The sequence below is a fragment of the Oryzias latipes genome, chromosome 7 (genome assembly GCF_053564925.1).
Source record: "Oryzias latipes strain Hd-rR chromosome 7, Olatipes_Hd-rR_3.1".
NCBI lineage: Eukaryota > Metazoa > Chordata > Actinopteri > Beloniformes > Adrianichthyidae > Oryzias > Oryzias latipes.
This window is the reverse complement of record NC_136243.1, coordinates 15,158,120-15,182,166: the sequence shown is the minus strand read 5'-3', so window position 1 is coordinate 15,182,166 and position 24,047 is coordinate 15,158,120. Positions and strand designations below refer to the sequence as shown.

The 24,047-nt window shown below is 43.6% G+C and overlaps 1 protein-coding gene across 5 annotated transcripts; it reads right to left on the bottom strand.

Annotated features, from left to right (window-relative positions):
- Positions 1 to 1,760: 1,760 nt before the first annotated feature.
- Positions 1,761 to 23,838, bottom strand: dvl1a (dishevelled segment polarity protein 1a). Of its 5 annotated transcripts, XR_013657455.1 has the most exons (17): positions 23,342 to 23,836; positions 18,341 to 18,410; positions 13,833 to 13,954; positions 11,360 to 11,478; positions 8,426 to 8,564; positions 7,888 to 7,981; positions 7,665 to 7,734; positions 7,417 to 7,556; positions 6,907 to 6,983; positions 6,324 to 6,391; positions 6,138 to 6,215; positions 5,916 to 6,050; positions 5,624 to 5,791; positions 5,331 to 5,546; positions 5,065 to 5,114; positions 4,401 to 4,439; positions 1,761 to 3,590 (listed from the first exon to the last, which is right to left on the bottom strand). XR_013657455.1 is itself a non-coding variant. In XM_078950329.1 (16 exons), exons 1-15 carry the CDS (start codon positions 23,509 to 23,511, stop codon positions 5,104 to 5,106), a joined length of 1,677 nt encoding a protein of 558 aa, XP_078806455.1. In that variant the 5' UTR covers positions 23,512 to 23,836; the 3' UTR covers positions 1,761 to 3,590; positions 5,065 to 5,103. The 5 variants fall into 5 exon arrangements, 4 of the variants coding, with proteins under 4 accessions (XP_078806455.1, XP_078806456.1, XP_004070889.1 ...); XM_078950329.1 differs by lacking the exon at positions 4,401 to 4,439; XM_078950330.1 differs by lacking the exon at positions 5,065 to 5,114.
- Positions 23,839 to 24,047: the final 209 nt, after the last annotated feature.

The following is a 24,047-nucleotide window of genomic DNA, read 5'->3' as shown; positions in this document are numbered from 1 at the left end:
CCAATGGTAAAGTGTCTAGGATAGCACAAGGGTTAACTTGATTATCAGGTGACTCAGTATTGGAAATGCCTCAGAAGACCTTGTCCAAGTTTTTAACAGGGCAGTTAGATGAGTAACAAACAGGATGATACAGTAAATTCAGAGAAAAAGGCTGGGCAGCCTTCTGAGTGTGATGTTTGCTCATTAGACCAATATTTAGATTATTTTAAAACCATTATAAAGCATTGAACTGGCTTGATACTTTGAGAATGTACAAACTGTCTGACAAACTTTTTGAAGGAACGCTAACAAAACGTTTTACAGTTCTTTACAGTCTAACAAAAAGGGAAACTAAGACATCAAACAAAAAAGAAAAACTTTTTTTTTATTATCTGGGACATCTAACAGTGACTTCGCTGAATCACCAACCTGTGATCAGCTTACAAGTGCTTTATGTGTCACCAGTTGAGTTGTTAAGTTAAAAACTTTTCTATCATGCTGGTCATCTGGTATTGAAATCCTCAAAGCAAAAACCACAGAGTTTTTTATTTTGGTTTTAGTTTTTTATTTAGACAATGATACTACAGTCAAACTCTATTCCCTATCTATATGTCCTACTCTTGTATTGATAAGAAAACTGAAAACAAAAGTGTAAAACGTGTCTTTAGCTGTCTGGGGAAAACAAGTTAGGAAGTTTACCTCTAACTGGAAACTGTGTTTACCTTAGGGTAAATTAATTAACTTCTGGAATTTAGTTTGGGAAACAGCAAATGAGTTAAATAAGTTAATTGTAATGTGTCACACTCACAAGACCTTCTCCTGAGTCATGCATATGTCTCATCATGTCACCCTGTGACCTTTGGGTGATTTGACATTTTAATAAATTAACAGGATCTTTCTGTAAGAGTGTAAGCGTCCTACGTGAAAATGTGACATCAGTAATGACCGCCTCTTCTCTCAGAACAGCTCTGGCTAAGAAACGCCTCTCACACTTACTCCTCAGCCTCCCCCCCCCCCCCCCCCCCCCAAAAAAAAAAAAACACAGTGTTAAACCCCAGCAGCTGAATTACCATACTGAAATGGGACTTTTCAAGTGTTCAGTAAACATTACAGCAGCAATTCTAAGTCTGCTGGTAAGTTTGTAGCGTATGCATGTAGGCTGACGTAGGCCCTAGATATATTCAGTGTGCAAATGCTACAGATAGTGCATAGGTGTACACTTCTGATGTTTCAGAAGAAGTATTATTGAAGCGGTGACTTTGCAAAGCGGTTGTGACGTCACTTCCTTCCTGGCGGCGTTCCGTCACGTGTCGGAGCGCGGTGGGTTACATACAACAGACTGGGGGGTCGTGCTTGTAATGTAGAGCATTTTGAAATTAATCTCTGCCCACTCGGAAAGTGCTTACAGAAAAGATTCTGTTGGAAGTTCCACTCAGGGGTGTTAACCATAAAGTGTCTGAAGAACTAGGGGTGTATTTTGACTGGAGGTGATACTTCACCTACTTTCTGGTGACGTCAGTAGCCGCCCAGGCTAAATCGAGTCGCTTTAGTGAAAAACTGCTCTTGTCTTGTGTAGTTCTTTATTTTCTAAAACTTGTAGTTTCAAAGTAATAGACACGTTTTAAAATAGATTTTTAAAAGAATACATTATATAAAGCTTAAGGTGGATAGAGGAAGCAAAATGTCTCTATCTAGTGGCCATAGGAAAAATAATTATTTTGTCAGTTAAAACTTCAATTTTTCTTAATGTATGCTCTGTGTCTTTATTAAAAGAAGACAACTTTTTAACATATAGATTTTTATTTATATATAATAAATTTTTATGTACAATTCATTTATCTTTTGTAACGAAACAAGGTTAAAAGAGAACGCTGTGATTGCAAACAGTGTTTCATACTAAAAGGAGGGAGAGACAAAATGGAAAAGTGCTCATAAAACTAGAGTGTTTGAGAGTTGTGCTGTAACTGAATTTAAGGTAGATACAACAGAGGTTTTCCAAGAAGAGCATCATCCTGTGGGCAAGGATTCTCCTTGAAGTCACTTGAAAAAGAAAAAAAAAGTGCCTGATGATAATCGCAGAGACGAAGGGCATCACAGACGGCATTGATGTTATGATAAGATATTACAATGTTTGCTTTTTAACACACAGACTTTTATCTAAGCTCACACTTGGTTACCAAAATAAAAAAAAAGTCTGGTGCTCTCAGCAATCTGCTTTATCTCGATTTTTTTTGAGTCCTTCTGACGTATGTGACGCATGTCTGCTGCCTGCTGTTTTTTTGATTTAAGATACTTTTGTGAATGTCAGCATTTGAGCCACTGACCCTGACGATGAAACATTTTTCCAACGCTAGGTGGAAATCGGCCGCTGACTTATAAAGGGTGAAGCCTGATTGTCAGTCAATCATAAAAGACAAAGTATGACATCGTCAATGCGACAAAAACACATAAATAACAGCACAAAAATCATCCAGTGTACGGATCCATCCTTTAAAACATTGGCAAGAAGTAACGTTCCTCCTCAAATAATCTTATTACATTAAAAAATCAATTTCATAAAATCTATTTAAAGCAGTTGAGACAGTCATGCACTATGCAGTCTTGTTAAACTAAGGGCTGTCTAAAAGCCCCTTCATCCCCTTCTCATGAAGTTAGCAGGGCCTTGTTGGTGTTAGTTGGCAAATTAGAACTGAAAGCAGCCGATGAGGCCATTTGTTTGGTGTAAGTTTCACAATGACACTTGTGGGGACCAGAGGGACTGGGCCCACCAAGCTCCCACCAAGGCGATCCTTCTGGGAGACGGAGATCCAGATCCACTCCGATTAAAGGTCTCACAAAGCAGAACATATCCCAGGTCCACCCTCCTGAGGATATCTGCTTGTCAGCTTTGAAAGACGTCACCACACTGAATACCACTCACGTTTAACAAACTGTACATAATACAAAACGGGAGGAGGTGTGCTTGTGTGTAAGAGGACCCCCTCCTTTGAGCTCCTTCAGCCTTCATTCCTTTGTGTGGACTTCAAAAACATGGGGGTTTCGGTATTGGGGAGTAGCGTTTTGTGCTCACTGTGTGAAGGCACTGTCCAGTCACATGATGTCCACAAAAAACTCACAGGGATTGCCCATAGCGTGCTGGAACGACTGCCGGCTGGCAGTCAGCTCAGGGGGGACGGCTGCTAACTCTCTCCCAGGGGGGGCTCCAGGGGGTGTGCTACTGCTGACTGAAGTCTTGGGGGCCAGACGGGCCAAACAATAAGGAGGGGGTAGGCCCGGGGGTCCGTAGGAGGAGGCGTGGCTTCTCTCGCTCTGGGCACAGGAGCCTGGCCCCACCTGAGTGAAGGGGGCGTGGCTGAAGTTGAAGGAGGGGTGGTTGCTATGTGTGAGCGTGTGGCTCCTGTGCGAATGGCTCTGGCTGAGGCTCGATCGGGCGTGACTGTGGCTGGACACCGTATGGCTGTGATGGCTCATTTGGCTAGCGGACCTGTCGTTGCGCCTCCCGCCGCGGACGCCCGGCTCTGACTCGCTGCATGCTGTCCTTTGACTCTTCTCCTGCGGGGAGGAGTGTCGTCCTTTGTCTGCACTGGGGTTGGATCCACTGCTTCGGCTTCCTGTTTAAAAAAAAAAAAAAAGAAAAATAAGAGGAGGTCGGTTCAGTTGAGAGTTTTGCAGTGTTTGCACTGTAATCCAGAGAAACTGTTGCTCAGCTGCTGCAGCTGACTCACACAAAGCTCGTGGAGCAAAAGGTCACAGATCCTCAGCGACGCTCTGATAAAGTTCTTAATGCACGACAACATATTTCCTATGCAGTCTTCAAAAGTCAGCAGCAAGAGGAAACATGATTATCAAAAGATGCCCACATTTCACCACTATTCTGAACTCTATCTGAAGTTCTTACAAACACTGAAACATTCACAGATCATAAAAACCCAACATGATACACCAGCATCAGAGGTCTGATCACCTCGTAATGGAGGTTTTCTGGATGATGCGCAGAAAATGATGACACATAGTGGCGTCAAACTGATGGAGGTGTACCACACGGTTGCAAAGTCAAACGATCCGCTCCCCCCGCCACCCTCTGTTCAATACAAGCCCAATAGCACTGGTGGTGCATGATTACCCCCTAACAGCACGGGCCTCAGAGTGATCATCCTGCATCATGCACCTCCCAGCACAGTACAAATGCATGCCCCGAGGAGCAGAGAGGGAGAATCAACTCTCAGGAGAGTCAAAGATAGGATGCACAGGAACCACAAGAAAAAAAAAAACATGAGGCTGGCAGACGAGGGGAGATTTATAAAAAAAAATGTTAGGAGCTGCAGTATGATAGGTGGAGAATGCTGAGCACAGGAGAAAGAGAGGAGGCATGACTGAAGACAAGAGAGCGGCAGGAGAAGAGAGGGGGTTAGCAGGCTTACCGATTCCCCCAGTGTCCTGGGACTACCTCCTCCTTCAGTCTACCGTTGCCCAGCAGAAACAGAGGGAACAACAGAATTACACACACCGCCCAGCCCAGACGTCCCCGTGACGAGAACACCCGCTAACCCTGGTACTTAAACTAATATTTTTCAAGGTTTTGGTCATTTTTTTATCACGGAAACTTAAAAAAACTGCCCAAAAATGCACACATGCACTCCGTGAAGGACAGAAGCAGATCATCACATGATGATGATCCTAATTACCCATGAGTACTTTGAAACAAAGACCTATCTATGACTGCTTTTTCCATCTCTGCCCTAAATGTAGCTGACAAATCAGGGGAAAGAATGGCTGAAAGCAAGAAGTGAGGATGTCATGAATGAATCACTCCCAGCATGAAGATCAAAGCAATCATTTACCACATTTTTTTTCTGCTTGAAACAAACACAAGGGCACTATTAAGGCCAACTCAATATGCACCCCCACCCCCGGATCTCCTCTCTTCCTTAAAGCAGAAATCAAAAAGCCATGCAACACCATCACATTTTGATTCCAAATGAGAACAAAGAATCGATCAAGCACTCATGAATCGAGGTGGACTTGCGGGTGATGTGTAATCACAAAGTCGATCAGGGATTTCATTTAGTTTTGCCGTGTACACACCCAGTACTGCAGAGCTGTCCGCTGCATGACTCAAGATGCTCATGATTGACCTTGACAACACAGGACGAGTTTTAGAATACACAAATGTCATCAAGAACATTTGAATGTCAACTTTCTGCTCAAAAAGCCAAAAGACTAACATCAGTGGGTTGTTAATTTCGCTGTCATGTGCCAGAGACAGTTCACTTAATGTCATCTTGCATGTTGAGTCAAGGTTATCTCCCATTAATGAGGAAAAAAGCTGATGGAAAACCAATAAGGCTCACCCTCACTATGCTGGCTGCCTGCGCTCCCGCTGTGGAAACTGTGGCACGTGTCCGAGTATCCTGGTGGAAAGCTGGGAGGTGCGGAGGGAAAAGGAGGGTAGGGGAATGGCTGTCCGCCCAGAGGCCAGGGGTTGGTGGTGGGAGGTAGTGGTGCCAAAGTGTCCTGCTCAGAGCCTCCACCGCTGGATCCCTCGTTTAAATTGAGTGACGCCATATCTGGATGAAAAGAAACTGATTTTAGAACGATACTCTGCAGGGAGCAAACACAGGAGCTGCTTTAGAAGAGGCCGTACTTTGGCAGAGGTCCCCAAAAGTGTAGTAGCACTGTTCAGAGAAGGTGATTTTGTTGACAGTGTGTCTCAGGTAACCATGTTTCAGTAAACTGCTGGCGTATTTCCGCGCATCCCGTCGATCTTTAAACCCCTCTACCCTGGAGTAAAGCCAGTCCACCACATCTGCACCTGTCAGTCGCAAACACAAGAATACTACTGACACACAGCAATGAAGAAAGCAGACGGTCTGAATGGTTCAACGTGGATCACAGTCATGAGAGTTTGCCTGCCTCATCTCTTCAGTTCTACTTACCGATGACTGCGTTGGCAATGGTGATCTTCAACCACATCCTGTCCCGTATCTCCAGACCTGAATCTGGCAGCTGCATCACCTTGACGATGGTTGCCATGTCTGTTTTACTTGCTGATAGAGGCAAGTCATCAAACTCTGACATGAGGGGACAAATAAAGAAAAAACAATCAACCAAGTTTGTTAGATTTTAGAAAAAAAACATTCAATCATGTTAGTCTTTACCGTAGTGGGGGTAAGGTCCTGTCAGAGCTGTAGTATGGGAAATCCAAGCTGCAGGGTCTATGGGTCTAACAGGCTCAGCTGAACAACAAAAGGAGACAAAAGGAGATTATTAGCATTAAAAAAACGACACGTTAAATAGAAAAATATTTGCCAGTTAAAGTCATTCTTAAAACTGCCCAATATTACCGCGAGGGATGGTGAAGTAGCTTCGTGGAGATGGATCCCAGCATTTGGCAACAGTTAGACTGATAGGCCTGAAGGGCAAAAAAAAAAAGTCAATTTAAGGGATATATTGAAACCCGAAAGAACATTTTTTTCTTGATCTAACTAATCAAAGAAGAAATTGTGTGTCCATCGCACAACAATAACATTTGCTTTAACCATCAAAACTGTAAACTGATTTTTAATTTTGATAGTTTTGAACTCTCAGCTGAAAGAGAACACAAGTGTTTTTGACCAAGAATGTTCTCACAATGATTACTACAAATCCTGTTAAACCACTGTGATCAAAGAGTACTTCTGGTCTGGAATAAACAGAAACTAGCTGTCTAACAAGTCTAATATATGCTGCATTAAAACTACTCAAAATCTTTGTCTTTGTCAAAATCTTTGTTTCTTCAAATGCTCTGAACATCTATGCAGCAGCCTGTTTACTTTGCAGTACAACACTTGCAGTACAACACTGCACCCATCAAATGTAAAGTTGTGTGATTATTGTCCACAGCAGGGGGTGAGATTGTCCTCAGAAGCTGGAGTTTCATGTTCTCACCCTGTTTTGGAAACAATCTCCCTCAGGATCCTCACCGCGTCGTCGTTGCTCATGTTCTCAAAGTTTACATCGTTCACCTGGTTGACAGACAAGACATGCCATTATATCAAATTACACGGTTTCCTGACTAAAATGTTAATCTGCAGCTCCGGGGAGGACTCAGATGTGTTTATGCACTTATGCTTTGAGCACACAATAATCTCAGCTGAACTCTCAGGCCTTCAAATTCCTGCAAATCCTGATCTGCTATAGTGAAATCCTCACGAGGTCAATGCAATCCACACGAGGTCACTGCATGCAGGGCAAAAGTTAAAAACAGGAAGTGACTGTAACGATAACAATCGACCAAGGATGTGACATGGTGGTTGTCATGCCATAATGGGGTACAGATGATCTCTGTATATGTCAGCTTTGATGGGGGAACAAAGCAACAGCTGAGAGGAGTGGTCATTCCACCTCGATGTTCATCAGGAATGAGCTGAAATATGATGTGTAGACGCTGACGCGCACCTGCAGCAGCATGTCTCCGGGTTCTATTCTTCCGTCCGCCGCTACGGCTCCTCCCTTCATGATGGAGCCGATGTAAATGCCGCCATCCCCCCGGTCGTTACTCTGCCCCACAATACTGATCCCCAGGAAGTTGTATTTCTCTGTCGTCAAGAAAGCAGTGAATAAGTGTGAATGCACACGCAAGGAAGAGTAGATTTTATGACTCAAATTCATATTAAAAATAAATCCAATAGTAAATTGTGAATTACCCATGTTGAGAGTGACAGTGATGATGTTGAGGCTCATGGTGGAGTCTGTCATACTACTGAAGGATGAGGACTGAAATGGCAGGAGAATAGAGATCAGCTGTGAGCACGTTGTAAATAAAAACAGGCATCAAGTCTCCATCCATCAGTTCTCTCATCTGTTTCTGGCACTCAGCGTCAGCATCAATTTTTAGCCAAGGCGGTGATGCGCCTTAGACGTGCGTACCCGATCTATCTTGGACACTTTGTGTCTCCGCCGGCGCCTCTTGTGTCTGCGCATGAGGTGGGACAAAGAGCTTTGTTCTGTGGAACTGCTGAGCCTGAACAACAAGAAAAGAGGGGGATTGATGGCACACAAAGGAAAAGTGCAAACCAAAAAAGTGCTTATTGGATTAAAGAAGGATGCCAGGTTTGTCTTTTGGTAGAGAAGACGTAAAATTATTGTTTACAATCCTAGACAATACAACTTTGCATCACAATTGCAATCTGATATTATAATTTTACAATTTATAAGTTTATTGGGGTGTAATTTTAATTTATTGCATTTTCAATACTTGTTTAGCTTTTTCTGTAGAAACTTTCTTAAGATGTTATGCAGCATCTTTGTATCTCATCTACATTTAAACCATAATTCGCATGAATAATAAAAAAGTGAAGACTTATTTTTTGATGCTTAAAAGAAAACAGAGCGATCTCTGTTTTCTTGCTTTTAGAAACTGCTTGTAAGAAATGTTTGGTTGAAAGGCACTGGGGCAGCATGGTACCTGCTGGCATCCTCATCCTCCTCACTGTCAACAAATGAGCTAGACTCCAGCTCGCTGCTCAAGACCGAGGCGCTGTCGTAACCCATGGCCGAGTCCCTGGCTGTGCGCTCTGATTTAGAGTGACCGTTGACGCGAGGGACTGCAGAGAGAAAGAGAGAAGAGAGGCAGTGAGTCGGACGGAAGGGAGGTCATGTTTTCTTGTTTTTGAGTCGGATCGGAGGAGCAACAAACTCAGGGGGGAGGGAGGAATCAGAGTTGGTGACACTACAAAAAAAAAGATAAAGTTGGAAATAATAAATTCCAAAAAAGTAATATTATCCTCCCTCAATTCATACGTACACAGCCTGCGTGGAGGTGCTGCCTCAGGGTAACAGCGGATTGGCTGGAAAGGTCTCATCAGCCGAAGAGGGCGTGGTCGCCAACGTGTTCGCCTTGAGCAAGCAAAACATTCCAACAGTGCAGGCGTTTCCATTCCCAGCTCTACCCAAACTGTGCTTTCAAGAAATCCGGACTACTGCAGCCACGCACCAAATCAGAGTCCACTATCAGGATTCACTCACACATATTTCCTCCCACACCTTTCTAATGAGTCCCGCCAGAGTAAACAAACACACACACACACACACAAAATAGGCAAAGGGTCACAAAGGCAGCCTGCAAATTTGTGTCTTTATGCCCTCCTCCGTCTGTTCCAGTCGCTCTTTAAAAGCCTCAGATGGCCTCAAGACACCAGCTGGCTGCTCGTAGCCTTCAAAGCTTATCTACAACAGAAAGTGGCAATGGTGAAGCACGAGCCTGAAGGATTCTGCAGTGACAAACATACCAGCAAAAGTCCACTTTTTCACTCAAACCTTTAAAAAAAACTAAATTTTTAGACCCTTTGCTGCAAACCGGTTAAAAATAATCGTATAGTTAAATCTATGCTGAATGAGAAGCATCCCTACAAAAAAAGTTACTTTCACAAGTTATGCTGGAAAACAAGACAATTTTCCTCCACACTGAAACTACAAACTACATTAAACAGACAGCAAAAGGAAATCTCCATTATTGAGTGAAAAATCCAAATGTCAAATGTCCCAATCGAACCCAACGCTAAATCCTCACCCACAGCCGACGGTGTGCGCTCATCCGATGCAAAGACAAAGTAATCTATGAGAGAGTAGAAAGTCTAGCCTCCTCCCTCCCTGCCATGGCATGCAACCCCTCAGTAGAATGACTACTAATCTGCTTTGGACCAATCACAAGCAGGGATTCTCCAAAACACGCAGCGATAATGTGGGATTTGAGAAAATGTTGTGTCCTCTCCGCTCTCCTCCTCATGTGAGAACTCCAACAGGCTGTTAAAAGTGCAATTTGTGTTCTTGGCCGCTCGGCTAAAGTGAGACATTAAGACACCTCAGATAACAGAGCGCGGTTTAAGGTCAACAGCTGCTTTTTCTATTTTGTGTGAAGACTTGATTGTGAGCACGAGTGCTCTGGCTTAGTGATATCTTCTCTGACCCAAATCCCAACTACTCCAAGCAGCACATTTAAGTCCAGCATTAACGCTTGCGTTTCCGTCTTTTGGCGCCAGCTGACATGATCCGTAGAATACAAGATGCAGAGAAATGTTAGACTGCCCTCCAGGTCATACACCTGTTCCCCCTCCTGAAATGTGCTCCTGCTGGGTTATTCATCCTCCCGCTGCACCGACATTGACAGAAGATAAGAAGGGGTTATGTTTTCAGGCTTGAACACTCCACTGTACAACAGATCGCAAACACACAAGGGGGAAGGGGTGGTCGCTTGAAGCACATGTATAAGGTGACAGGGGAATTCCTGCAGCTGATGATGCTGCAGGCAGCGAGGCATGAGAGCACAAAGACGGGGGCTCAAGGCTCCTTCCTCATACGTCTTCACATACCATCGGACTGAGCCAAATTGAATTACACTTTTCCCACAGCCCCCTGATTTATGAGCCCCAAAACTGCTGGTGGAGCAGGAGGAGCTCCAGACAGCCCCCCAGAGTGGTTTCACTTAGTTAGTGGACGGTAACAAACCGTGGAGACAAACCATCAGGCAATGAGAGGTGACGCGAGAGAGCGAGGAGCTGCATGTCTTGCGAGGTGACCTTTAAAATACAGTAGTGCTCTTTTTTTCTAATGAGTTAACAAGGTAACAGGGGATTACCATAACCAACAGTGATAAGTCAGGATCAACCTTATATGATGCAACAGAGAGAAGTCAGCTACAATATAATTAAATGCGCTCCCAGCTCGCTAAAGAGTTTGAGCCCCTCTTACAACCCCCACCTGATACTGTCTTACTAATTGCGCCGCACAAATTAATGAGTTTTTGGTTAATGATCCAGGACAGCAGTATGCAAAGAACTGGGCAAGCTGTGAGCAGAGGACTGGGGAACAGACACAGAGGAAGAAGAAGAAGTGCTGCTTTTGCAGTTAACAAAAAAACAAGAGAAAAAGTGCAAGCAGGGGAATCAACTCACTTCCTGTGGTCTCAAATCAATACATTTTGTCCTCATCTGCTTTTCAATCTCTTTTTTTGTCTTGCAGATGGAGTGAGGTGTAGGGCCTCAATCTATGTTTCAACAGGCTTTTCTCTGACATTTAAAAAAACATGTTTTTGATTGAAAGGCTATAATAATCCAGAAGGCTGAAGTGTGACTGGCACTCTCCACACAGAGCCACGGATAACTGGGCAAGACAGTAAATTATTAAAACCTTGGCAAGCTGTTAAAGTTGTGAAGATGTTAGAAAAAGTTTAACGTGCTCCACTCAATCTGCTCTCTTTTCTGAGGATGTGTTTACCATGTTTTTCTGTGCAGAAAATGGGAGTTAAATGAAGATGTAGTGAAATCTAATAATGAGAAAATGACAAGATAATTGGATTTTTTCCCCTCCTTCCATCCATCTGTGCCTGGCTGATAATACTCACGCTCGGTTTCTCGTGCTCTCCTGCGAGCGCGCTCCCTCTCGCGTTCCCTGCGATGGCTCAGCAAAGACTCTGTTCCCGTCTCTGTGTCCAGGCCATCGCGGCTGCTCACTGCATTGGCACTGGAACCGGAAGACTTCAATTAGATTCACAATGGAGTGAAAACATTGTCAGGGTCAAACTCCTTCTGGATTTGAGATACTTTTCTGTCTGCTAGAATATCTGCCCGGCTGCCATTCAGCCTGAAATCCATATCACGTCTCTTTCAGATTAAGTCCCTCTGGCCAAAATAGCAGTTTCATTGTTCTGTGGTATGTGATGTGTTTTCCACTAAGTGTCATTAATGACCAGACACCTTGGGAGGGGAGACATTCTGGACAATACTGGCATTAATGAGGTCTATTGAAAGTCCACATAGTGCCTGAAGCATGACTGCAAGAGGAGCAGAGACGGGACTGACAAATCGTATAAAAACAGAGAAGTGGTAGATCAGGTGTGGGCTTAGCATTAAGTCGGCCGCTGTTGAGGTCTGGGGTTAGCAGACTGAGGACTGCGGAGGGGCTTGGTAACTTTGTCAGGCGGCTGGAAACCTAGTCGCCCCAGGCAGCGGGGTTTAGGGACTCAAACTGCCACCGGGCTCGCAGGAAACCTGAAGCCGGTGAGAACTCTGCTCAGTCCTGTCAGTCTGTCAAACTCACTTTCTACCTCCATGAGTAATCGCTCCTGAATTCATGCATATGCGCCTGGATGCACTTAAAAATTAAAAAAAAGACTCCTCGCACGTGCACTCGGATTTATAGCGCTTAAACTGAACAAAAAGAGGTGCAACAGAAACATGTGAATAAACATCAATCAGCTGTGGTTAAACATAGAGGCTGCACAACAGTGTGTGGAGGACGCATGCTAATTAAATCTCTAAAAGCAGACTGGATGCTGGGGCCGCTGTGTTCACTCAGCGGGATAAATTGCTCAATGGGGCATGCTCACATGCTACATACGGGCAGATGGGTGCACCTGAGCACGACTTCTGGAGCACAGGTCACTGCATGTATGCAAATATGTCTGAAGATGCGTGCTTTAGACGCTTTTTTTTTTTATTGTTTGGACAGCAAAGTGGGGACAGTGACGGCTGCTTGTCTGTCAGGCTGCTGATAGCTGCTGGTAAGAAGGGAGATTTATCCAGCAGCTGGGAACAAATTCTGTCTATTTTCTACAGAGGCCCCCTCCCATCCCACTCCACCTTCCCCTCCCCAACTGGTGCCAATCGTCTGCCTTTTCCTCTTGGGAAATAGAGATGCGTACTTTAATCCGGATTACCAGGCAGAGGCACATCAGTTGGGTTCACTCTAAACCCAGAACACCTATTCTTCAAACACGGCCATTCACGGTGTGGAATACATGCAACGCATGAATAGAGCACAAAGAGAAAATGAAGTGGTAATAGTATTCTGGCTATTTACAGAGAGGTAAAGCCGGAGGACGGGCTTCCTTTCAGACAGAAGGAGAGAGGAGGTTTGCTGTAGGGAATACACCACACCGCTTCCCTGAGAGAAAAGCTCGTCTGTCGGACTCAAGGAGAGACGGCGAGGGAGGGTGGGGGTGGAGGGAAATGACGTGGGGTAAGAAGCGCAGTGCGTTTAGCCTGCACGAGGTGGCAGCACTGAGAAATGGAGGGGAACAATAAAATCATCAAGACGGCTGACAGCCACATGGCGGGGAGCGTCCCATAGAGGGCAAAAGAGAGCTGAGATGTCAAACGCTGGATAAAGAGATACACTGAGACATGACAGATTGCACGCTCTCAATATAGAGCTTCAGCAGTACTGCCCCAACATTATGACTGAAACAGCCCCAGCCCACACCCCCCTCCTGGCTATATTTAGCAAGGCGCTTCTCTTTGGTCGAAGCTGTGATATTTTCAAATTTGACAGTTTTACGCCAAAATCGGCGCTGAGGTGGCCCGGATGAAGCTCAGGGGAATCTCCTCTTCTGACCTTTAAAGCACCAATGTGTTTTTTGAGGCACTCTGCTTTTATTAGTTAATTATGCTCCGAGTGACTGAACACGAGTCTCACTCAGTGCCAGTTTTTGCCTGAAGATTTTTGCGCCGCAAAGGCTATATTTGGAGAATCAGCAGTGGAGTACCCATCATGTTTACACAAAGGGGTGGACGAGCACCTCGCTCCAATGCTTGCACGAGTGGAAATGAACCCACAAAGACAGCCGTGCGTATTCTGACACTCCAGTTTGAGCAGACTTTATCTTCACACATCGCCTAATCAGGCACCTACACTTTCCATACAAGCTGCTGCTGCAGCTGATGATGATGAGGAGGATGAGTCTCCCGTGAACTATCCACTTCTTAATTAGCACATATGGCATGCTACATTAAAAAAAGGCACACTGAGTGCAGAGAGCTGTGCCTGACAGCATCTGACAGTACACCTGTAGTACAAATGCGCAGCAAACTACTTACTGAAACGAGGGGGGCCGCGAGTCTCCGATGCCTCCCGTCCTCTCGAGGGGAGGGGGCAGCTCGGGGTGACTCTCCGTGCACTGAGATCCTCCATCGGAGTGCGCGCTCTCTGCCAGGACCAACTGAGGAAGAGGAGAACATGCTGGTGAAGAACAGTTGAGAAACACGGAACAAACAAGTCGGATTTTTGTGTCATTAAAATCTGCAAACAGAGAGTAAGAAAACACACAGAGGAAAACACACGGGGGATATTTGTGTGCTGTGGAAACAGACACTCGCTGTGTGCATGTATAAATGAGGAAAGGCTATAAATTGAGAAGCCTAGCCATGGCTAAACAACTCGGGCAGACGGTAAACAGCACAGAAACTTGAAAGAGTGTCCAGCTTTTTTACCCAGCAATGTCTCCTTTCAAATGATGCAAAAGGAACCCATCCTTTCATCTAAGCCATAAATGAGAATGTTAAAGCAGATACCCGTGCACAGGCCATCAGCGGTGGGCGCCACGATTGGTTTTTATTCAACCTCTGGGTTCATGGGTGTGTTGTTGTGGTACAGTTCTAAAAGGAGGAGCAGTCTGCTTTCATAACTGCTCTTTTATAGGAGGCTGGGTCCTCATTCACATGTCTGCCCCCATTGAGGGCAGATATTCCAGTTTTGGAGAAAAATAAAGATTGAGAATTGTAACAACTATTTCTTGTTCATGAAAATATTATCAAACTGTACTTTTTACAAGGTTAGGTAATGGCGTTGTTGTTTTAAGTTTTATTTTTGATGATTTACACAAAAAAAACCAAGACAATAGCTTTTTTCCGAGGATAGACAAATTATGTGCATTTGATGCCAACTCTCTTAAAAAAACTTTGAAGTGCTTATAAGACATTTGCCTCTGTTTTTATGTAATTTTAGAAGCCTTCTTTGCAGTAAGAATATTTTAACAAATATATCCGTGACCTCTTATTTTTTAACCCATCTTCGTTAGGCCTGCGCAATAAATCGCAAATTTCTCGTCGCGATATCAAGCTGTGCAATACAAACATTGTAAAGGTCAGCGAAAATCGCAATAAATGGTTACTTTAAATGTGTTAAAACAATCTTATGGCAGCTTGAAGTATTTAGTGAATCAAATAAATCCATTTATGCATTTGACCAATTGGATGAAGCCGTTTTATGTTAGATTCTCGCCTCCCATTTAGACTAGTTTCATTTGGAGTTTAACTTAAGGTATGTTGACTCGTATTTATATTAAACTGCAGTGAAATGGAAAGGATGTTTATGGTTGTTTTGCTATTTGTTCATATATCGCAGGTTATATCGCCATGGCAATATTAATCATTAATCGCATCTCGCGAGTTTTCTTCATATCGTGCAGCCCTAACCTTCATCTTTTTACACACTTTCCTTTTGTTTTTCTTTGTAGCTTGATGCCTGATCTCCAGAGTTGTTGTGACAATTACATTTCCCCACGGCAGGATCAATGAAGTTTACTTATCTGATCTCATCCTTTATAAAAGCAGCTCAAACATCTTTTTAGAAGGCTTGTAAAGTTTCCCCCCAAATGCCCCTAAAATCGATAAACTGCAACACAACATTTAATAACACATTTAATTTGTATTAATTCTGTATCAAAACTCAAAAATCATAACATTTCCATTCACAGTTTTAATATTTCCTTTAAAGACATCCAGTTGAAAGTTATTTGTTGGTGTTTTTAAAAAGTTCTTGTGGCATTTTTCTCATGATGGAGAACATATATAAAGAAAATAAAGTTCAAAATTGCATTTAGGAGCAGGTGAAAGATGTTGTTTGAAAAAGCTTGTAGTTGTGACGTAGAAGCTACAGTCGGTGGGCCACAAGCTCCCTGCTCCGCTACATTCTGACTGACATCTTTGTTTTTCTCATCTGAGCTGGCATCTGGCTCAAAACTGCATGCCTGGATAGCTCCAATATTGCTTGCCATTGCTGTTGCACCAGTAATGTTAGGTTGGGGGTCTGAAGGGTTTTAAGGTAGCAATGGATTGTTTAAACATATAGATGATGGGAAGTGGGTCTCTCAAATGTCCCGCCCACAACTCAGAGACGAATTTCTGATGAAGTACTGCTGCTCTGAAGAAACTATGCCCTTGAAAACAACACAGGTTTTTAGATTTTGGCTAAAAACCGCATGATTATAATTATGAAAAAAAAGCACTGATCAAAAGATGATCATAGTGGTTATTTAAACCACAAAGACTTGTGTTTTATTGGTGAGGGAAGTCATTGGTGGACTTAGTGATTCAGCCAGCAGCACAGGTTTATAAGACAGTTATGAGACACGTCATTTTAAAAGAAGCAGAAACCTGCAGGTGAGTTAAAGCTCTTATTTTGAAAGGAATCTAAGAGAAGGGTTTGTACACTTTTTTAGCAATGGTTTTCCATAACTTTTCCAAAACTTTTCCATAACCTTTCACAGAATTTCCAAAACCAAAAACAAACACATTTCCGTCAGACCTAGTCGGTTCCGCTAAATCAGACCTTTCCTGATATTTTTAAGAGCTCATTGGTTCTTGAGAGTTGGGACAAAATACCTTCAGAAAAACTTCATCTGTTCCTTTTACTGTTCAAAAAATTGTTTTGATTTTCATGATATTTATTGTTTTAGACATTTTTAACCCTCAAATTTAATTTGATATAAATGTTTGTAAATACTTAAGGTTTTTCAATGCTGGTTACTAGTGTGACCTGATGGCGTCCATCTCTAAAAAAGTAATTATCTACTATTCACAATTCCTTTAGATCTAACATTGTGAGTATGTCCATCCATTTTAAAATAATGATTTTTATCCATTTAAAAAAGACTTTTATGTGGGACGTGTTTTGACCCGACGTTAAAGAATCAGTGAACTAAAAAAGCAAAGAACTACAAGCTAACATGAAGACTATAAGATGAGCTGCAATTAAAAGCTGAAAAGCCACAATGTGTGCATGTCCTAGACATGATCTGTTTTGTTTATGTGCTCGTCATGATATCGCCTGTTTTGGTCTTCCTACAGACTTTATCCACTAATATTACAGAGCTCATCTTATAGATTTCATGAGCAGATAAAGTTAGTGCCCAGCCTGTTTGGAGTTCTTCGCCTTTGTAGTGCCTAAAAATATTTGAACGAAAATGACGGAAAAAATTTAGAACGTAGATCACCAGTTCTTTTTTCTTTTTTTTTATTGAATGCAATACGCTTCCATAGTAACACCATCATTACCTGTTTTTGTTTTTTTTAATTCTCTGACCAGCCCCGCTTCTCTCATGCTGCTGATGTCGAAGGACTTGGAGAAAAAGCCTGCATTTTGCACATTTCTGGTGCAAAATGTGTTTTAGGAACGGTTGATGCCTCTGCTAGAAAAACCACTCATGGTTAAAGCTAAATTTTTACCGGCATTTCGTAGCATTTCACTGTAGAAAGCTAAACGCGCCATGCGCTGAACTGACGACAACTCAAACTGCTTTATGGCAACACAAACTCTCATCACTGATAGGGTGAAGTTGAACGTCTGCCACAATTAAAAGTTGAATCTCATAAACTATTTTATCTTATGTTTTTTGTATTCAAAATATTGCATTGTTATGACTTTTCCAAAATGTTACTGAAGATTTTGTTTTTCACAAACTTCTCAAGGACTTAGACATTGCATTTTTAATTTCCGAAACGTTTCCAGGTTTTTCATGACCGTCCAAACCCTGGAGAAGCGGAAGCAGTAAATGTGGGCTTTTGCTTGAAGTTTGGTGTAAAAGACAATGAGCTGAAATGTATGGGTTGATGACACTAATATAACAAAGTAAGAACCTGATAAACAAGCCGAGGCTTAGAGCTTTGCCCCCGGTATCAACACTAATTAAGTGTTTCTAAGAAAGACGGCTCTAACAAGTGCACAACTCTAACCCCTGACTAACCCCTGACCTTCGGATTCAGGGAGGAATAATGAGTCTCCCTTCAGAGATCAATAATGTAAAACATCAAGGACTGTTAAAAAAAAAAGCCATCAAGCTGATTGAATACACATCCTATCAAACGAAATTGCATGTCCTTTTTATTAGTTTTAGATCAATATTTCTAGGAAGCTCTAACCTGACTCCTTTGTCCTGGTTGACAAAACAGTGATGAAGACGTAAATCCTGCTCTAACAAAGCTAAACTGTAAAAATAAACCGTCTTTATTCTTCCCAAAGGGAAACTTGCTTTCACAATGTTGTTTACTGTGTGTAATAAAACCACTCAGGAGCTACATGATTCCACAGATAAACTGACTAATTTCAGCTCTACATGATTGACTTTTGTAGCCGTGGTTCAGTGATGGATCAGTCACAGATTTCCACTTCAGTTGAAGAGTGCGAGTTAGCGTTTCCCTCCTGTGGGGGTGTTACATGTGTTTGTGTGCGTGATCTAGGAGTGAGCCACATTTCTGTGGCTGGAGCTGTGGATTCAGGAGAGCAGAGAAGATCAGCACAGCAAGGCTGTAGGATGCGTCTTACTTACCCAGGACACGACTCTGCCATTGAAGCATGGCAGCTTGGCGTTGTCATCGGAAATCTCTTCTTTGACAACCCTGGGAAGCAGGAACAGAGGTAGGGTCAAGACTAACCAACCAGGAGAAGAAGGCAGCACCATGCAATGACATGGAGAGGCCGTTCCCCTAAATGCAGGTGGAGGTGTTTACTTTTTGCACCAGTGAAGAACAATATGGTTTGAACTGCCGACCTGCCAGAAACAACACAAATCTGAGATGAAAACCTGTCCAGGTGTGCAAGCCATAACATGTGGACCTGTTGAGCAACCCACAGAGTGAAGGTTTGATCAGAAAGGACATTTCATTGGACTGCTGTCCTGCTTCCATCACAAGAACATGGCGAGGAACAATAGGGCGTTTTCACACCAATAAACTTGAAAGGTCTGCTTCTTTGAATCAGTTCAAGTGGGAACCTTTAGTTTGATTTATATTCTTTATGCAATTTTTGCAAATGTAATAAAACTTGTAAATGGAAACACATGAGTGATGATCACCAACCCTCTTAGCCAAGTATCAAGAGGGTGAAGAAACACAAATTTAGGAAAAACACAGGAAGGGCATCCAGCATAAAAACCATCTACCCGTGTGAATCATTGAAAGCTGATTCACTAGGTGTGTAACAATCTATCAACTGAGGCACGTTGTTAATTTAATCGACTCATGCCATTATAAGATTGTTCCAAAATGAAATATATGACTAATAATCAATATTGGCGAATACCATTTGGATTGAGGTACAGTAGGTTTATTTTACTATAACGTAAAAACAACCAAGTGTAACCACAGCAGACAACACGTGTGTGATGTCAGCAAAAAAGGATCAAGCCGTCAATGTGAGAAAAAACTTGGAATTGAGCAAAAACACGTGACCGTATAGTTTGGATTGTTTTGATGTGGAAAAACAACAGAGAGGTGAACTTTACAAAACTTAAATGTGAATGGATTTGTCATTAATACTTGTTTGTTTGTTCACATATTTAATTTTCACTTGATTGTCTTACAAAAATCACAAGGAATTTGGAAAACTTCACCTGCAGTACCCAGGTATTTATCTCTAAGCCATACTGGTAGGATTTTTGGCTAAATCTGTCCAGGATCAATTTTAGGTCAGTGAATCGGATCGAAAAACAAAAAATCTGCGAGAAACGTATAATATCTTAGTTTTGAATTCAGGAGTGTGTCTCAGAGAATAAAATGCTGTTGGTTCCCATTAGCAGTAGATCTGACGAGTAGATCTATAAGTCTGTCTGATTACTTTTAGGTGGGTAAATAGAAAAAAGCTGCAGAACGTGACAACAACATGTCAAAGAGAAGGAACGTGTATTAATAGTCATCCAGAGTGAAAGGAGCCTCCCTCTGAGTGTTCGTCTTCGGCTGTAAATTCTCAACAAAAATACCTCACAGTTAGCCTTTGACCTGCTGGGACACCGTTCAGATGCAACCCGTCACCACACCTGCTGGGCCCGTGTCACACAGATCATGTCTGGAGCCAGCAGGGGAAAACACCTTGCACACTGACAGAGTCACAAGCTGGAAACAGCCACATAGATTTACCAAGTATTCCTTTCACTAACCGCATGCATTCGTAAATGCAAGCTTCTTTGTGGACGGGCATTTTTCCTGAATTGATATATACTTCTAAAACGCTGTAGACTCTTGGCTTTGAACATGGCACAGGAAAAAGGAGCCCACCCCCCCACCCCCACACACACACACACACTTGAGAGAAGCAGGAAATCATAAGAAGATTTTGTGCAGGGGTGTCTCTCTCTGGCAGCGACTTTCCAGATTCTTTTTCCACAGTTTTTTCTTGGCAGAACTTCCCAGCTCATGCAATGATTAGCCAGGCTAGCTGCGTGTTTGTGCGCTGCTGCTGTGGGAACCGTATTGCAGGGAGTGGGGGACAGAGATAACGCAGTTCAGTGGCTGGAACAGACGACCGCAGAGTCTGCCGCTGCGGCCTGGTCCACCTCAGGGAGGAAAAGGGAGGGGAGGTGAGGGCCAGACTCTGCTGGTTAGGTAGGAAGTGTTTGCATCCTCTCTGTCGAGTTGCACGGCCAGCTGTAAGGTGACTTGTGAGGATGTGGGAGTGGCCCTACAAATAATACAGCAGCTCTCCGGAATGAGGTGGTCTGCTCCCAGTGTCTCCATGCAGCTGCTTTTCTCTCGTTTTGGAAGAAATGGCGAAAGCTTTTCAGTCAAGCCTCGTTTTCAACATGTGGGCTCTTAATCTTGCACAAACCAAAAAAAATTTAAAAAAACTGTGCGTAAAGAAATGTGTGCGTTTGTGATCTGTCGCACAGCTGGCGTCTTGCAACGGACATCTTTAAGCGTTCTTAACAGCTTTCAGAGGATAATGCCATGAGATCTAACCCGATGTGATCGCGGAATATTGTGCCGCTGGAGATATTTGTGTGGCTGGGAAAGATTAGATGTGTTTATTTACTCTATTTACTTGGAAAGACGGGCAGACTGAAACCAGAACCCAACAGCTGGTGAAAGCAGCACCCGTTCCTACCAGCACTCAAAGGACATTGATAGACTGATGCTAATGATATCATAAAAGCTTAATATTAGTAGTCAAATAGGATTATGGCTACATATGACTAAATTATCTGATTAATAAGGCTTAAGCCCCCTAAAAGTATGCTGTTTATAGAGTGGTAACATAGTAGGATACTCAAAAAGTTTGGAGTTGCAGTGACTCATTACTTTTTGCGATACTTAAATTGCTCCTGACCAGTATGTAGATGAACCTTTAAATCTGTCACAACCAAGCACCCCTTTCTCAGCGGAAGAAACATTCCCCATCTCCCAGCTGCCCCCACCCCACGTTTCTGAGGAACAAACAAGCCTGTTTCTTTCACAACTTCAGCTTGGCTGCTTCCTGAGCTCCAGAGTCCCTCTGTGACTTGCATTGCAGTGAGCTCTCAAACCCACTCACCTCCAGAGGCAACATCGCATTGAAGTCTCCCGAAAAGCACAAGAAGTTGAAACCAAAGCCTGTTTAGTTTCCGCCTTATGAATATTGATGAATAAACAAACATTACTGTAGTTTAGAAATTTGTACAAGGAATTTTCATTGTTTAATTTGCTGTTCTGATTATTTTTTTTTTGAATGGGAATGTCACAATTTATTGTTACATTATTTCAAAAAAAGACAACACGATCGCCGCAGCAAACCGTGGTGTTTTGTTTGCACCGCCAAACCGTTTATGGAATTGGTGTGGCCACCGCGTTAAGAGCTGATATGGCCAGCACAAATGCAGAACAGAAATCCCCAAAGAAAATATCTTTTTTTTCCCCCTTCCACCGCACAACAGGGGGTATACTACAGAGGACAGAGCGCTGACTGCTCATTTACATTTCAAACACAAGACTATAACTGCAAGGGATTTGATGTTCTTCCTCTCTCTGCTCAGCAGTCTTCTTCCTCAGCTGCTAATTCTTCCAACAGCCACAATGTTGTCTGTATGCAGCAGAGCCAGCATGGCTACCACAAAGCGCCTATGCCTTTGACAGGATTTGCTTAAAGGCCGTGCCAGTACCACACGGCATGCACGGTGTCTAGAAATTCACCCATCAGCTCAACTGTGGCGATGGTTCCTCCGCCGCCTTTTGTGTTCAGCATTCAACGGCCCTGTGGAGACATAGTTGCTTTAAAATCCACTTTAATGTGCTTTTGCTGATGCATATGCAGCAACAGCTGCTTGGTCTGGCAATCTGCTCGGCAACCTGAAGTCTTCATGTGGGGAGAGCAAATATGCTTTGTTTGTTTCCATAATCTGCTTGTCGATCACCTGAGGCCCGGCTGGAAGCCGCCCCGGCAGACAGGAAGCCAGAGCCCGGGGACCACCGAGCCCAGACAACCACCACCACAGCAGGAAGAGCTATAGCTTCCCCTCGCAGCGCCACAACTGCTGTGGAAATGTGCACTGGTCTCCCGCCCAGCTGTGCATTTTCTTCCCTCCAACTGGGATTACGGTGCAAAATAATCATGCGGCGTGGCCCAACTATGACTCTTCCAACTAGAACGAGAACAGACACTGACACAAATATATCATCTTCGACACAAACGCCAAGCGGGAAGACCGTGACGGGTTTGTCGACTCTGTGTGACTGCTGAGAATCAGGGTGGGCTTCCAGAGAAAGGAATAAAAAACAAACAAAAGAAAAAGTGTCTGGAAATGGGGAAGAAAATATTTCTTCTACTTGGAATGAGCACTATCCACCAAAGAGGAAGCTCCCGCCATCACTTCCTGCTGTAGACTACCAGAAACAGAAGTTAACTGACATTTCCCCACCCTTCAATAGTGTCTCTGCATTCTGAATAGTATCTAAATATGCCCAAAAAACATTACAACACACATTAGGTTAGGACTGAATTGACTGAAATGATTGCTCCTTCTTTTCTTTTTTTCCACAATCAAAATAGCAGTTTGACAACCAATAAAAGAGAACTATTGAGGATGGGGCATGGTTTGGAGGGATAAATCTGTCTCGGAGGCAATTAAAAAAGGGCCTACAGGGTCATGTGCTTCCTCACACTCCCTCAGGATCCACTCTGCATTTATTGTGCACCGAGATCCACACACACAACTTCCTCTATGCCATCAGAGAAAGTGAAACAAACCCAAATATTGTGAAACCTGAGAGGGTGGACACGCGTCAAAGGCGGCTCACGCCGCACATGGCTGTGACCCTGATAGGAGGAGCGGGGGTCTGGCTGTGCGGGCTAATGCATGCGGGGCTGCATCGTCGGGGGCTCTGGTGTCACTTCAAACGCTCCCCAAGGCTCTTCTTCTTCCTCCTCCTCCTCCGCGCGCGCGCGCAGGGCAGATAATGAGCAGGTGCCAGGCAGGGGCAGGAAAACAGACACGCTACTCCAGTTTGCACACACATGTAACGAGGCTGCAGCCTTTCGTTTGATGTTGCCCAGCAGGGCCCGGACGGCCAAAAAGAAGGCTTACCCAAAATCCTGGTCCATCGATTTGAAGAAGAATTTGTAGCTGTTGACCGGTCTGTTGTTGAGGACATTTTTAAAATCCGCTAAGGTGACTTTCTCCGGAGACACCGACAGTTTGACCAGATAAGGAGTCTCCTCCTCGTCTATGTGATATATTATTTTAGTCTCCGCCATGAGAGTGAGGAGAGGACAATCATTGACAGGAAAGCAACACGGGAAAGCGGCGCAATAAACAGGCCTGCTAATGATACCAGCGACCCGGACAACCGCAACCGCATTCCCCGCTAATACTTCCCACCGTTCAGCCCGCGGGGGGAAACGCAGCTCCGCGTCGTGGACGAACACAGAGGAAATCCACACATAATCGCGCTGTGAGCGTCTGTATTCCAGCTCCGGTGTGAGCCGCTACGGTGGCTCTCTCGGTACTAAAACAGGAAGGGACCGTCCACATCCTTGTGATATGGAGCTGGGAATATTTGCTATTTTGCCCGTTGGTGAGACAGTGCTGCCACCTAGTTGTGTGTTTGAGCAGTGCAACAACACGCGCGCGCACAGTCCGCAGTCATGCGAAACAAAGGGAAAGGAGGTTTGATATAGTGGGAATGGCATCCCATTTTTTAATAGTATATTTATTATTCATTTCGGTTGTATAAATATTTTTGTATTAAAATATTATATTATGTATTATGTTACGTTTAGTTAGGTTTTGT

What these genes read in the sequence shown, in the direction of transcription:
- dvl1a (XM_004070841.5), bottom strand. Translation starts at nt 23,511, where the DNA reads ATGGCGGAGACTAAAATAATATATCACATAGACGAGGAGGAGACTCCT. An exon ending in TCGATGGACCAGGATTTTGG is followed by an intron (nt 18,411 to 23,341) that starts GTAAGCCTTCTT and finishes CCTGCTTCCCAG; the next exon opens with GGTTGTCAAAGAAGAGATTT. An exon ending in ATGGCAGAGTCGTGTCCTGG is followed by an intron (nt 13,955 to 18,340) that starts GTAAGTAAGACG and finishes CCTCTTCCTCAG; the next exon opens with TTGGTCCTGGCAGAGAGCGC.